This window comes from Chaetodon auriga, chromosome 18, assembly GCF_051107435.1.
Source record: "Chaetodon auriga isolate fChaAug3 chromosome 18, fChaAug3.hap1, whole genome shotgun sequence".
Lineage (NCBI taxonomy): Eukaryota > Metazoa > Chordata > Actinopteri > Chaetodontiformes > Chaetodontidae > Chaetodon > Chaetodon auriga.
In genome coordinates this window covers 12,725,822-12,738,164 of record NC_135091.1, presented here as the reverse complement: position 1 = coordinate 12,738,164, position 12,343 = coordinate 12,725,822, and the positions used below count along the sequence as shown (strand labels likewise).

The window sequence follows — 12,343 nt, the reverse complement described above, 5'->3', positions numbered from 1 at the left end:
ACCACTGATACTGATTTGTCAGTGTAAAGAAAATCTGGCTGTACAAAAATGTTAGGAATATATTATTTTATTTAAAAATACGCTCAAATCAGTTTGTAGAGTTGTGACTAAGAAGTACTTGGGAAGAATTTTCATTATGTCAGCAATAATATAATAGTAATTACAATTAATATATATGAATATATAATAATAACAATACTACAGAATATATGATATTACATTTTCAATATGCTGACTAAAACATTGAATTTCTGCAAATTATTTTGCATATCGTCTACTATAAATGCCAATACAAATATATGTGTGTGTGATCAGTTGGTATCAGCTGATATCAGCCCACTAATTCATTAGCCAAGCTCCACCCAGAACTAAACTGTGAAATCCCATCTCAAACTAAGCATTGCATAACATGTTCTTGCAACAAAACGTGGATGTCATAATGTTTTTGCAGATGGATGTGATGTCCCAGCTGCACAGTATCTCATATCAGCAGCTTTTGATGTTGAGCTGTTTCCTGTACTGGCAGGAAAAGCACAACCGCAAGCAATTATAAACATCTGAATATAGTGCAGAGAGCTGCTTTGAATTATTAGGGAAAATTAGAAGCAGGCGAGCATCAGTTTGATCCTCTCTGAATGTGGCCCCAAATACTCACATGAAACTTTTTTTCCTTTCTTTCTTTTTATTTTTGGCTGCGAACAAAAAATACTTTCACTCTGAAACTGGAGCTTGCAAGCAGCACTTGAAGGCAGCAGCTTCACCACCGCAAAGTAAAGCAGTTGTAATTGAGATGTGGACCAACTGGATTCCACATGAATACTGAAGTCCTCTTATGTAACTTGTGATCAACATATGACTAAAAAAAACCAGTGACCACAGTAATAGACAGTGATTGTGTCGGTGGTAGTCACTGGGATGCTACTGAATGGTTGTTTTGGTCTCACTTACCAGTGCTGTTAGGGTGTTATAGTATGGAGCCTGCAGTGTTCACTGTTTTTTCAGTGATTGACAGTTAAGCATTGTAAAAGTCTAAAATCTCTGCAGTGTCACATTCCAGGCTCCATATTACAGGTGGCTGCTTGCAGTTGTAAGTGGTGGTTGGGATTTGAATGTCCTTGAGTTACTAAAGGGTTATAAAAGCTCTCTGGGAACATTTATCAGTCCTATCTAGATGTGAGGCCAGTGTTCACAGTTTTTATGTGCCTACGGCCAAGAAATTAACATAATATTTATTTTTGCAAAATAGTCCCAGAGGATGTCTGCACCTTAGGTCTTTGAAATCATGTCCAAGATAAACAACAGGCTAAACTTGGGTCACCTTCAGGAGTTTTTATTAACCCTGGGATGGAGCCCAAGTCCCACGTTTATCTCACAAAGAGATGTTTTGTTTACTTTTTCCATGTCAATTATTAATTAAAAGTTAAAAATGAAGGGAAAATTAGCATCACATGAATTTTAAAAGGTGCCGCTTTTTGGTTTGGACTTTCAGCCCCTGATTTGAGAATTTATGGTTTTCCATTTGAACAAGCACTCAAAACAGCACAGATTGAATATAGAGCTCATTGATAAATAAATTATGGAGATTATTATGGTTGGCATAAAATATGAAACGTGCACTATTTAAGGTGAAGACACTGGCAACCTTGTATTTGACACAGTCTCGCAGAGCTTTACTGGGAGGATTACAGTGAGCAAGATCATCACATCTGCTGTTCCAGAGTCAGGCATCAGTTTGTTTCTATAATGGTCGAGCCTGAGTTGTGTGAAGCTCTAATCTGACCCCAGATCTGCGGTTAAAATTACCTCCTCAAGCATGGGATTAAGGCAAGGTTGTGTAACAGCCCGAGAGGGATCAGTGACAGTGAATATTGTCATCTTGACCCAACCAGATTGTCCTGCAAAGAAGCTGACAACAGAGCTCACAATAGTCTGTGGTATCACTGCGCCTCATGTTACCATTCCTGTTGTTTTTTTTTTTTTCTCTCTAACCTTGAAAACACCTCATTTAAATGATTTCACCTGTACTTATCACAGAGGAAACTGTGCACTGGCAATGTAAAGGTCAGATCAGCTCAAAAACGTCCCTCAGAATTTATAGCTCGAGGATCATTGAATCCATAGAGCTCATAAATGTGGCCATGATCCCCAGGTCATCATTGATTTTCTGACCATCACAGTATCAGCAGTTCCAGACTGCTGGAGCGGTGACGGAGCCGTAAACTACTTTGCAAAACCATTTCCCAAACAGAAAGAGGAAGTTCAGTTCAGTTTTTATTTATTTATTTTTTTTTAATTGTCTGATAGGAGGAAGTTCTTTAATTAGCATGAAGACACAAAATCATCAAACACTGTTGAGACAACTGACATTTAGACACTAAAAACATGAAATCTGTCATGAGTGTCTGCCTGTGATAGTGAAGCATTGTCACAGATGAAGAAGCTGTGGAGCTGTAAGGGAGCGCCATACTGTAGGCTCTTACATTTCTCTTGAGGTTAGATGGTGGGAGGAGGTGGTGTGTGTGTGTGTGTGTGTGTGTGTGTGTGTGTGTGTGGGTGGGGTGGGGTGGGGTGGGGGGGTCTTGGGCTCAATTACCATGACAACAGGACTCCATGTGAAATAACAGCTGTGGCACAGAGTGTTTTGGCGTTTTTGACCCACCGCCCAGCAGCCCCCCCCCCCCCGAACTTTATGTCCCGTCCTTCACTTTCTGCCTCGGTCCAACATAAGCTGCTGCACACACAGTGTGAATCTTATTACATGATGACGAACAAAACACTGGGGCCCAGGCAACCGGGGAAGCTCCCTGATTGGCCAAGAGGGAGGCAGGCCTGCAAGTGTGTGTGCACACCCAGGGAGACATCTTACATAAGAGGCAGGGTTGGTTTCCCTTACTAGAGAGTGAAGAGGAGGGAAAAAGTGAGCACCTAGTCACATGCCTCTTTGTCTCTGTTTCAAAACACCTTCCCCCGCAACCCTCCAGACCTCAGTCTGAGAGGGACACACATGTTCAGTCACATTCACATAAAGAAAGGCAATATTAAACTTGTATGTGGGAATATGCATGTTTTAAGCATTTAAACAGGTATTTGTGTATATGTGTTGTAACTCCTGGAAGGTGTGTATTGATTAGTCCACAGTTCTTTAAGACCATGTCACACTCACAGCTAAATGTCAGCAAAAAGACATTCTGTCCTGGTCAGCGGGAAAGCTGCATTAGACTATATCTGGAATGTTGCAAATCAAGTGCAAATATTGACCTCCATTTGCAATTCCACATTGCTACCAATGTCTACTCTTCAAAGCAGACAAAATGCAATTTCACATAAGAGGGAGAAAAAAAACTACATGAGTTTTAAAAGGACTTTAAAAATCGAAATGACTAAACTGCGTCACAGGCAGCTGTAACTTGATGCTGTGATCTGTTTGGTTCCCTGTTGGCTGTCTCATCTTTCTTTGTGAACTTTATGTTTAACACAAAACTAAAAATGCTGCTTTTGTTGCAGGATTAAATCCATTACCATGAGGTGTGAACATGGTTTTGTCTTCCCCTGTTATTCAAGCTACGCAATCTTAGGAAAACAAAGATTACTGTTTGTAGAACTTCTGCTGGATTTGCAAAATCATTCCTGCTGCAGCCTGCATACATACTTCTCGTTTGTTGAGATTTGCAATGAGAAAATTCTAATTTCTCCTTCCAGCCGGGGAGCACACCTGCGGTTTTATTGGCACACATTCACAGAGGTGCTAATTAGCGTCGAGAGCTCATGAAGTGTTTGTGGCCCGCGTGCTCTTCAGTCTCAGTGGCTTGTGATTGAGACCAAATGGAAAACGCACCTCACCTTACTTAATACTAATTTTGGCTGAATGAAGTGAATCTCACGGTGCACTCAGGCGGTCTGTCTCCACTCTGTGCTCTTCTCTCTCTGCGGCACGACTGCAAAACAAAACCAAACAAGGTCGCCCAGAACAGCTGCAATTACTGACACAGAGAAATTGAAGAAAGGTTATCGAGCGTGCAGTGGAGGACGTCGCTGTCCTCAGGGTTACAGTTTATGCTCCTATTCGGGGAAGAAAATACAGCAGCTTCGGTTTGGCACATTTATTGACGTGCTGAGGAGGATTCTTGTCTCGTCTGGGGTGGTTTCTTGTGAATCCTTACTCAACTGGGGTTTAAATATTCTCATCAATAATGATTGCTTTCAATATTAACCCTACTGCTCTCTACTGAATCATATTGCACTTGTCTAACACGCACAATAAATTTGACATATGAAGGCGGTGTAGGGTAGGATTTAAATGTCCAAAAAGTACCATGTAAATCTTGTTAATCACACTCGCTGATCATCCACATCCAGTGTCATTAACTTGTGTTTTTGCACTGCATGCTGAAACAGAAGTACAGCAAAATAACAGACTGTGTGATCTGTCATGGTCAGTCCACATTTAAATCTGCAATGTAATTTAATCTGCATTCAAGAGCGCAGCCAATTAAGGCTGCACTCGCACAGTGATTTCAAGTTTGAAGCTTTAACCTTGAACTGCAGGAGGGTACATTTACAGCTGTGCAGCTGCAGAGAGAGGCGAGTAAAGCAGGTTCATGCTTGCACTGCGTAAAAAGGTATCCTGACATCTGGATGTGCTTTCTCAAATTTCTCACATAATACGCACAGTTCAACTCTTGGATTCGTCTTCAAGTCACATGATGATTTGTGTCACTTTCAGCTGGAGCACACAAAGTTATTCATGGCTTATATTACAGGCTGTAGCTGCCAACAGCACACACTCAAACCTTCACACGTTGCGCTGGCACAGCACGCCTCATATTCATTTCTGCAGTCAGACAATACTGGTTTCAACCTGCTCAGAAATACTGGAAATGCAGTCTGACTTTTTTTTTATGGTGATGATTCCAAGTCAATAAAGGTCAATCTGAGGTGAGTCTGAAACCAGCCTGATTAGAGTGATTCATGTCACTGCATTTAAAGCTTCACCCTAAAGAATGCCTGTCAGCATGACTAAACGCATGCACTGACGCATCTTGCCTGCTTTAAGTTACACACAGCCAGTAATGCTGTGAGATCTATGTAATGCTCCACAGCTTACATAACTCGCATCATAATAAGACGACTGGGCTTCTTTAACCAAATCGAAACCTCTCAGTAAAGACAGGCAGGTCCCTGTTCTCAGGAGTGATCACAGCCAAACTGAGAACATTTTGTACTCAAATGTTTGACATGGCACGCTCTCCGTCACCCTGAGGTTCAGAGTTAAGGGAACACCGCCTGCAGCTTGTTTATACAAGAGAGTCGAGATGAACTTGTTAAGAGGTTAAATTCTCTTCATGTTGTGAAGATGTGAACACGGCAACAGAAACAGGCAGAGGTACGTGGAAAAAGGTTTTATTGTCAAAGCTTCTTGTGAACAGACAGAACCTGCTAAGACTTTCACACAGAAACCAATTCCAGTATTTCGTTTACAAAATGTCGAAATACAGAAACCACCAAATGTGGCCAAACGCAAATGTGACATACGGTGTCACATTTCCCTTTTGTGTCAAAAGATTCCCCCAGAGTTGATGAAAAAAAAAATAATAAAAATGAAACAATAAAAGTGGACAGGAACACTTGGAAACAAGAGTGTTAAGAGATGCCTTCACTCGACGAAGCTCCCACATATTTAACACCAACAGACAGAATAAATAATGTTACGTGGAATAAACAGAAGAACAATTCGTAGGAATTATCGCTCTGCACTGCTTGAAATACAGATCAGAAATTGCCCCCGCAGGTGATTAGCCTCATTTACTTGTCAGTAATTTTAAGACACAAGTCTGTCTAAAGTGCATCAGAGGACACAACTTGTGTATTTATACACAGACTTGATTTTAGCCTAAGACGCTTTAGGCCCTGAATACCTGAATTTTAACAATCCTTAGAAAGTTAACTGATAACTGAAAAACAGGTGGAGACACGCACAAATACACAATGCACCATCCTCAGCTTGTGAAATTGATTTTTTTGCCAGGAAAAGCAAAAAGTTGCGCAACTCATCAACATGCAAGTCCTCTTCTCTTTCATCCAAACAAGTCGTGATCACCGATACCGCTGACAACCTCCCACTGACAGACCGCTCCTCGCCAAATCTCCAGGGAGAAAAAGGGGGTAAAGAGAGCAAAGCAGGGGTGGACAGACAGGAGCAGGAAGGATTGTCTGGCCCGCTTTACATTCTGAAGACACGGTAACCTTGTGCCAGGCAAGCAGAGCCCTTCTGATTTTACACAGAGAAGTGAGAGAACGACTATGTACAGGCCATGTTTCTCTATTCTCTTTGGTCAGTCTTTACATTATGTACAAAGAACACTGGGAGCGATGTCGCGCGTCCTCAGTTAGCACGAGCCATGCGCGTGTCCGTGCCAAAGAAGTTAAGCATCGTCTGGACGAGCTCTGGGAGGTCGTAATCGTGCTTCCAGCCCCAGTCCTTCCGTGCGTTGGAGTCGTCAAAGTTCATTGGCCAACTGTCGGCTGCAAAGATAAAATTTAGTAATTAAAAAAAAAGGATTCAGTACAGCCTGCATTAGATTATGTGATCAGAGTTTCCTGCCTTAACTAAATTAAATCCGAGTTTGCCAACCTCCTGTTTACCTTAAGGCAGATTGTAAGATTGCAAGAGTCTTCCTCTTGCAAATAAGAATAATTTAGGGAAATAAAGCACACACCTACTCACTTTAATCCATTCAAGGCTTTTGCTGCTACAGCCTTGCTTGATCTGCTATGATCAGTAGCTTATGCGGACTAATTTTTAGCTAGCTTTAAATGTTGCTGTGCGACTGACTTCGCTTTGTTGAATTTGTGACTTGTCTCTACAAGTGCTCCTGTTAAACTACATTTCAACATGTCAAAGATAACAAATAATGATGTCTTTTAAAGTGGCTGACATGAGAGAATCTCAAGAATTGATGATCAGGTCAAATCCAAGGGCGATTTACCAATGGCCTGTCGTACGTGGTCAACGTCATACGTGACCTCCAGCTCGGGCATCTGCTTCTGGAGCTCCTGGGCCAGCTCCTCGGGGGTAAAGCTCATGGCGTTGATGTTGTAGGTCCTCATGCTCAGTGTGTCAGTTGGGGCCTCCATCACCTCCAGTGTGGCACGGAGGCAGTCGTCAATGTACATCATGGGCAGCCGCGTGTCGGGTCTCAAGTTGCACTCAAACTTGCCGGTTTTGATTGCATCGTGGAAAATCTGGACGGCGTAGTCTGTTCGGAGACAAATTAACATTTTTGTAAAAGGAAGTAGTATTAGTCGTATCTGAATTAAAGAACGTTTAACAACACCGCAGATATGAAAAACCAAACTGATAACAACAACAGTATTGCGGTGTGTGGTAGCTGTCCAGACAAGTAAAAATATGAAGACAGTGCGTCGTGTTATCCGCTAGCCTAAAAATACAAGTCACGACAACTCTCCGAGATAAGTCAGTTGCATAACAAACGTGTGACCTGACAGGAGTGCTACAGGAATAGACGTCCATTAAAACTGAAACCCTGTACGTGGTCTTAACCTCATCTCTCTCACCTGTTGTGCCGCCTCCAGGCATGGAGTCCGCAGAGATGATTCCTGGGTAGCGGAGACAGCGGAAGTCCAGGCCGTAACGGTGGTGGTAGTACTGTTGAAGAACAGACAGTAACAGATTACAGTTAAAAACAGTTTCACCGTGGGAGAGAGACCAGTCGTCGGAGGGTCGTGTTTGTGACAAAAGAAGGAAAGAAATCTGAGCTCTAACCTCTCCCATCAGCTCAGCGTGGACTTTGGAGACACCATAGATGGTGCGAGGTCTCTGCACACAGAGATCTGGCGTAGGGTTGCGGGGAGAAGTGGGACCGAAGGCGCCGATGGTGCTGGGGACAAAGAGACGCAAGCCGTGCTCCGCTGCGATGTCCAAGATGTTGTGAAGCCCTAAGAAACAGACAAAAGACCCATGAGGACACAACACCTTCACATTTAAAGGAGCATCATTGCTATGGTCATGATTCTAAGACTCGATCCAATCAGACAAAGTAAGCAAGTCACTAATTTGCTTACCGGTGATGTTAACAGAGCGCGCCAGAGCCACGTTAGCCTCTCCAACAGCACTGAGGAGGGCGCTGTAGTGAACCAGCCAAGTGATGCGGTTGTTCACCACAATTTCCCGCAGGTTCTTGTAGTCCAGGATGTCTGAGTAGATGAAGGGGCCTGCAAAGAGGTGACCGGTGATTGAAGGTTTTACAAAACAGCTGTTCAACTCGTTTTCGACAAAGCACTTATTTGGAGTTTACTGTATCATTACTAAGCAGAAGCAGGAAATGTACATTTGTTAATTGTCTGCAGTGACTGTGCTTGTTTCAGGGTGAGCTTGTAACACACTTCCTTGGAAGCAATTCTCAATCCTCATACATCAGTTTGGTTTTGTCTTTTGGACTGCTCATTACTCTACATCAGCAGAACAAAACAGTCTCCATGTGTCACATTGACCTGACGTCATACATCAACAACATTTATCAGGATAATGTAACTTCCTCTTCTGTGCAAATGAATGAAAGTCAATATGATTTATTTGCCGACACTGTCCTTCTGGGGTTTGGCAGTGAAGGTAGGGCACATTTGTAACACATTGACAACCTTGATTGCCAAATGTCTGAATTTTCTGAGTATCATTCATAGCTACACTCACAAAGAGGAACTCAACTTTGTGATTTTTGATGTGATGAAACAAAGACACTACAGAGATTTTACATTTTGATGTCATCTAGTGCTTGTTCCTTGAGGCTGAATGCACTGATTGTAACTCATTTGGATGAATGTAACATAACCAGGCGCTCAAACACTGTAAAAAGATGCTTTGTGTGTGTCTGATTCTGCTGAATTTCACACAGCAGAACTCAATTCTAATACACGACTTGACTCACCACTGTGGAAAACGTTGCTTGGAGGTTTCCTGATGTCAGACAGAATGACGTTGTTCTTGCCAAACCTCTTCCTGTAAAGCAGGGAGCAAAATGTTACACAACATGAAAACACACCAGACACTGCTCTCACGTTGTTGAAGCGTATTTGTCAACCGGCTGTTTGCCAGCTCCAGGCCACAGGATGTGTCATTTGCATACAGACGAGTCAGAAATCTTACCTCAAGAGTTTGGCGAGCCCCACCCCGAGCTGACCCAGGCCACCTGCATGAACACGGGCAGAGACAGAAACACTGGGTGTCAGACAGCTGCACACATTAAATCAGCAGCAGCTAATGATCATCTGGTTTCTATGGAGACTGATGTAACTAAGAAGGAGAGTGGGCCCTAAGAAAAAGGTCAGCTTTCGCCGCCTACACTTTGTTTTTCACTGTCATCGCTTTCTGTTTTCATTGCAGAACTTGTTAGAAAACCTGCTGGTCTTGAATCCCTGCAGAGCACATCTTGTAGCAGCTCACTCCCAATCATCATAATCCTTATTTTGATTACCGTGCATCATAACAATGCTGTTGGACCTCTTCTTTAAAAAAAAAAAAAAAAAAAGATTGCACCGCCTCGCTGATGCTGCGTACCTGTAATGAGCACCTTGGGGTGGTCTGTTTCAGAGAAGGACACAGAGTGGAAGCTGGCGTCAGATGTCACCTGCCGAGGGGAGAAGCTGATGTTGCGGACAGCCACTGTCAGGGGCTGGCAGCCACACCCAGGGGTGCTGAGCAGAGCCTGCTTGGCCACCTTGCTGAGGGTTCTGATGACAGGCATACTGGTACCTGTGGAGGTAAAGAAAGCATTCAGTGTTTCAGGTGACCATTGGGCTGATTCCACAGGCATCAGCACAATCCAGCCTGTCAAGAGCCTTTTTTTTTTTTGGCTAGAGAGCCGGAAAAAAATCTGTTCATTCACTTTAATGACATTTAATGGAAGACATCTGAATATATGCGACTGCCCTCCTCTGATCGCCTCATTGGTTACATTTTTGGTCGAGGCATGACGCTCTGTGTAAAGAGATTTGGGCTCGTCTCCAGACCTCAGGCGCCAAGAGACAAGCAACTAGTCGACAGAACTGTAACTGTGGTAGACGATCTAATTTACAACTCATGCGCACTGAAACAGTGAAACTCACAACAGGGACAAATCTGCAAGACAATGAAAGCGGTCTGAGATGCGAGCAAACGTGTCAACGGGGAGGACACGTAGGCTACACTCAAATGCAAATGACTATTGTTTCCAAAGAGGCGCAAAGCAGCACTGAAGCGCACAGCAACACACAAACACTTCCTCGACTGTCTTTCACCCAGTCTGTTAACTTTGACTAAGCTTCAATGGACTTTACTGAAGATAAACACTCCAACAAGCGTTTCATTCTCAAAAAAGGCGCACGGCTACAGAGCAGACGGAGCATTCAGCCAGGACATTGGAAGCTGCCTCCTATCATGTAAAAGAGGTTCAACAGATTTAAAGTAATGAGAAGCTGCCGTTTCTTCATTCGTTCATCCCTAAGCTGCCTCGTCATCAGCTCAACGCATCAGTTTCAGAAGTGAGCTTACCGTGAGTGCTGCGTCTCTCCAAAAAAGGGAGGAACAGTGTTAACTTGAGAGTATTTATACTGCCCTGCCTTCACCGAGAGCCAATCAGGGAGAGAGGGCGTACAGTAGCAGACGAAAACAGTGCCAAGATTGGGTTGACAATTACTGTGCCAGGATTTGGAAATATTTCTGGAACGTTTTGGCTATCAAGGGTCTTTTGTCTTGAACATCTTACAGAGGAGTTCTTACTGGGAGTACAAAACATATGATGTAACACAGACTATTATTATTATTATTATTTTAATGAGGGAGATCATAATTTAAGCGTCAGCAGTAAAACTTGTGCGACTATTTTGCGCGATAAAGCCGTGCGCTCCTGTTCCATCTCGCCCTCTTCACCACATGTAATGTTGGCTGTTGTGCCAACATGGTTTCAACGTGCATCAAGTCAGTTGTGTAATTGGGTGGCCGCCCAGAGATGACCCCCCCCTTGGACCTCATGCGACGCGTCTTGGAGGATCGTCTCTAATTCAGCGCGTTAATGGCAGGGTTGCTGAGCTGTATTTAGTGCGGCTGCTTTTCCACATGAACTAAGTCGATGGTGAGCAGTCTAAATAGCTTGTCATGCTCTTTTGAATGAGTGAGAACAACCAGCGTATTATATCGTCCATGACACGCTTTGAAAAATCGGGGTATGTGAAGACGCAGTCGGTCATCCAGACAAATGAAACCAGGCCAGCGCGCCGCAGTGAAGCTGTCCTGGCGCACTGCCAGAGCTCAGCGCGTCACCGTTACGCTGGCAGCCTGATATCTAATAGAATTAAGATGGGTCTTTGGTTTGCTTTGGCTTCAGATAAGGACGGGGTGAGGTTTCGCAACAGGTTGCAGAACAGCTTCACATGAGCGCATGAATTGTGAAATATCAGTTATCACAAAAAGCTAATCAAAATTAAATAAAAGAATTTACCAGAGGCAGCACGTGGCCGTGAAAGACAAATTAAATACAGAATAGCGTGTTTTGAAAAAGTAATTTAATTGAAACACATTTCAAGCCATGTGAGCGGATGATTACAGGAAATACAACGGAAGGAGTTCACTCACCGGTTGATGTACAGGACTATTCAACTCCTGCTGGACTTTATGAGAGTGAGATGCTGCTTCCTCCTTTAAGCCGATCCACTAGCCTGCTGTGCTCTGACGTGACGCCCGTGTTATCTCTGTCCTGTGTTGCATCAGCTGCGTCCTCAAGCTATATATCAGCGGCCATCTGGCTCCAGGGGAAGCCGGCTTTCTCTCGATTGGTGGAGCCTCGGAGGTGCGGTCGTCCCTTGCAGACCCCTCCCATAGCGCGTCACCGACCGACCCCGCGCCCCGATGCGCCTCGTGGCTGCAGGTGTCGTTTGTGAGTCCTGTGGCTGGCTGTCAGTAGGCCACGAGTGAGTTCTACACATCGTCTCCAAAAAAAACAAGCAAACAAACTGATTTGACGCAGCAGGTGTTCTCAAAGCCTGTGTGTGGTGACTGATTCCGTTTCATGAGTGATGGAGCCTATATTTCAATGTTTAAATATCAATATTTATGTCACAGCACGTTTAAAATGTGAGTAAAACTATGTTTAGCTTAATTTTCCACCAGACTACTCTTAGAAAATTTGGATGAAGCCACGAGTACAATATGAATATTTATTTCCTTAAATTCTCAGTTTCAATTTCTCCAAGCACCCAGAGATGGTTTACAACTTGTAGGGTACTATGAGGTGCTACAAGACCTCAGTTCCTAAAGAGGGTACATGTTTTCACATTCAGGCTTCCCCTTAAA

At 43.5% G+C, this 12,343-nt stretch overlaps 1 protein-coding gene across 2 annotated transcripts; it reads right to left on the bottom strand.

Moving 5' to 3' along the window:
* Positions 1-5,382: 5,382 nt before the first annotated feature.
* tdh (L-threonine dehydrogenase) lies at positions 5,383-11,751 on the bottom strand. Of its 2 annotated transcripts, none has more exons than XM_076756807.1 (9): positions 11,627-11,751; positions 9,575-9,769; positions 9,164-9,206; positions 8,946-9,016; positions 8,083-8,232; positions 7,784-7,956; positions 7,576-7,666; positions 6,987-7,256; positions 5,383-6,522 (listed from the first exon to the last, which is right to left on the bottom strand). In XM_076756807.1, the coding sequence occupies exons 2-9, from the start codon at positions 9,759-9,761 to the stop codon at positions 6,383-6,385; spliced, it is 1,125 nt and encodes a 374-aa protein (XP_076612922.1). In that variant the 5' UTR covers positions 9,762-9,769; positions 11,627-11,751; the 3' UTR covers positions 5,383-6,382. The 2 variants fall into 2 exon arrangements, with proteins under 2 accessions (XP_076612922.1, XP_076612921.1); XM_076756806.1 differs by lacking the exon at positions 11,627-11,751 and adding an exon at positions 10,547-10,609.
* Between the last annotated feature and the right edge of the window lie 592 nt (positions 11,752-12,343).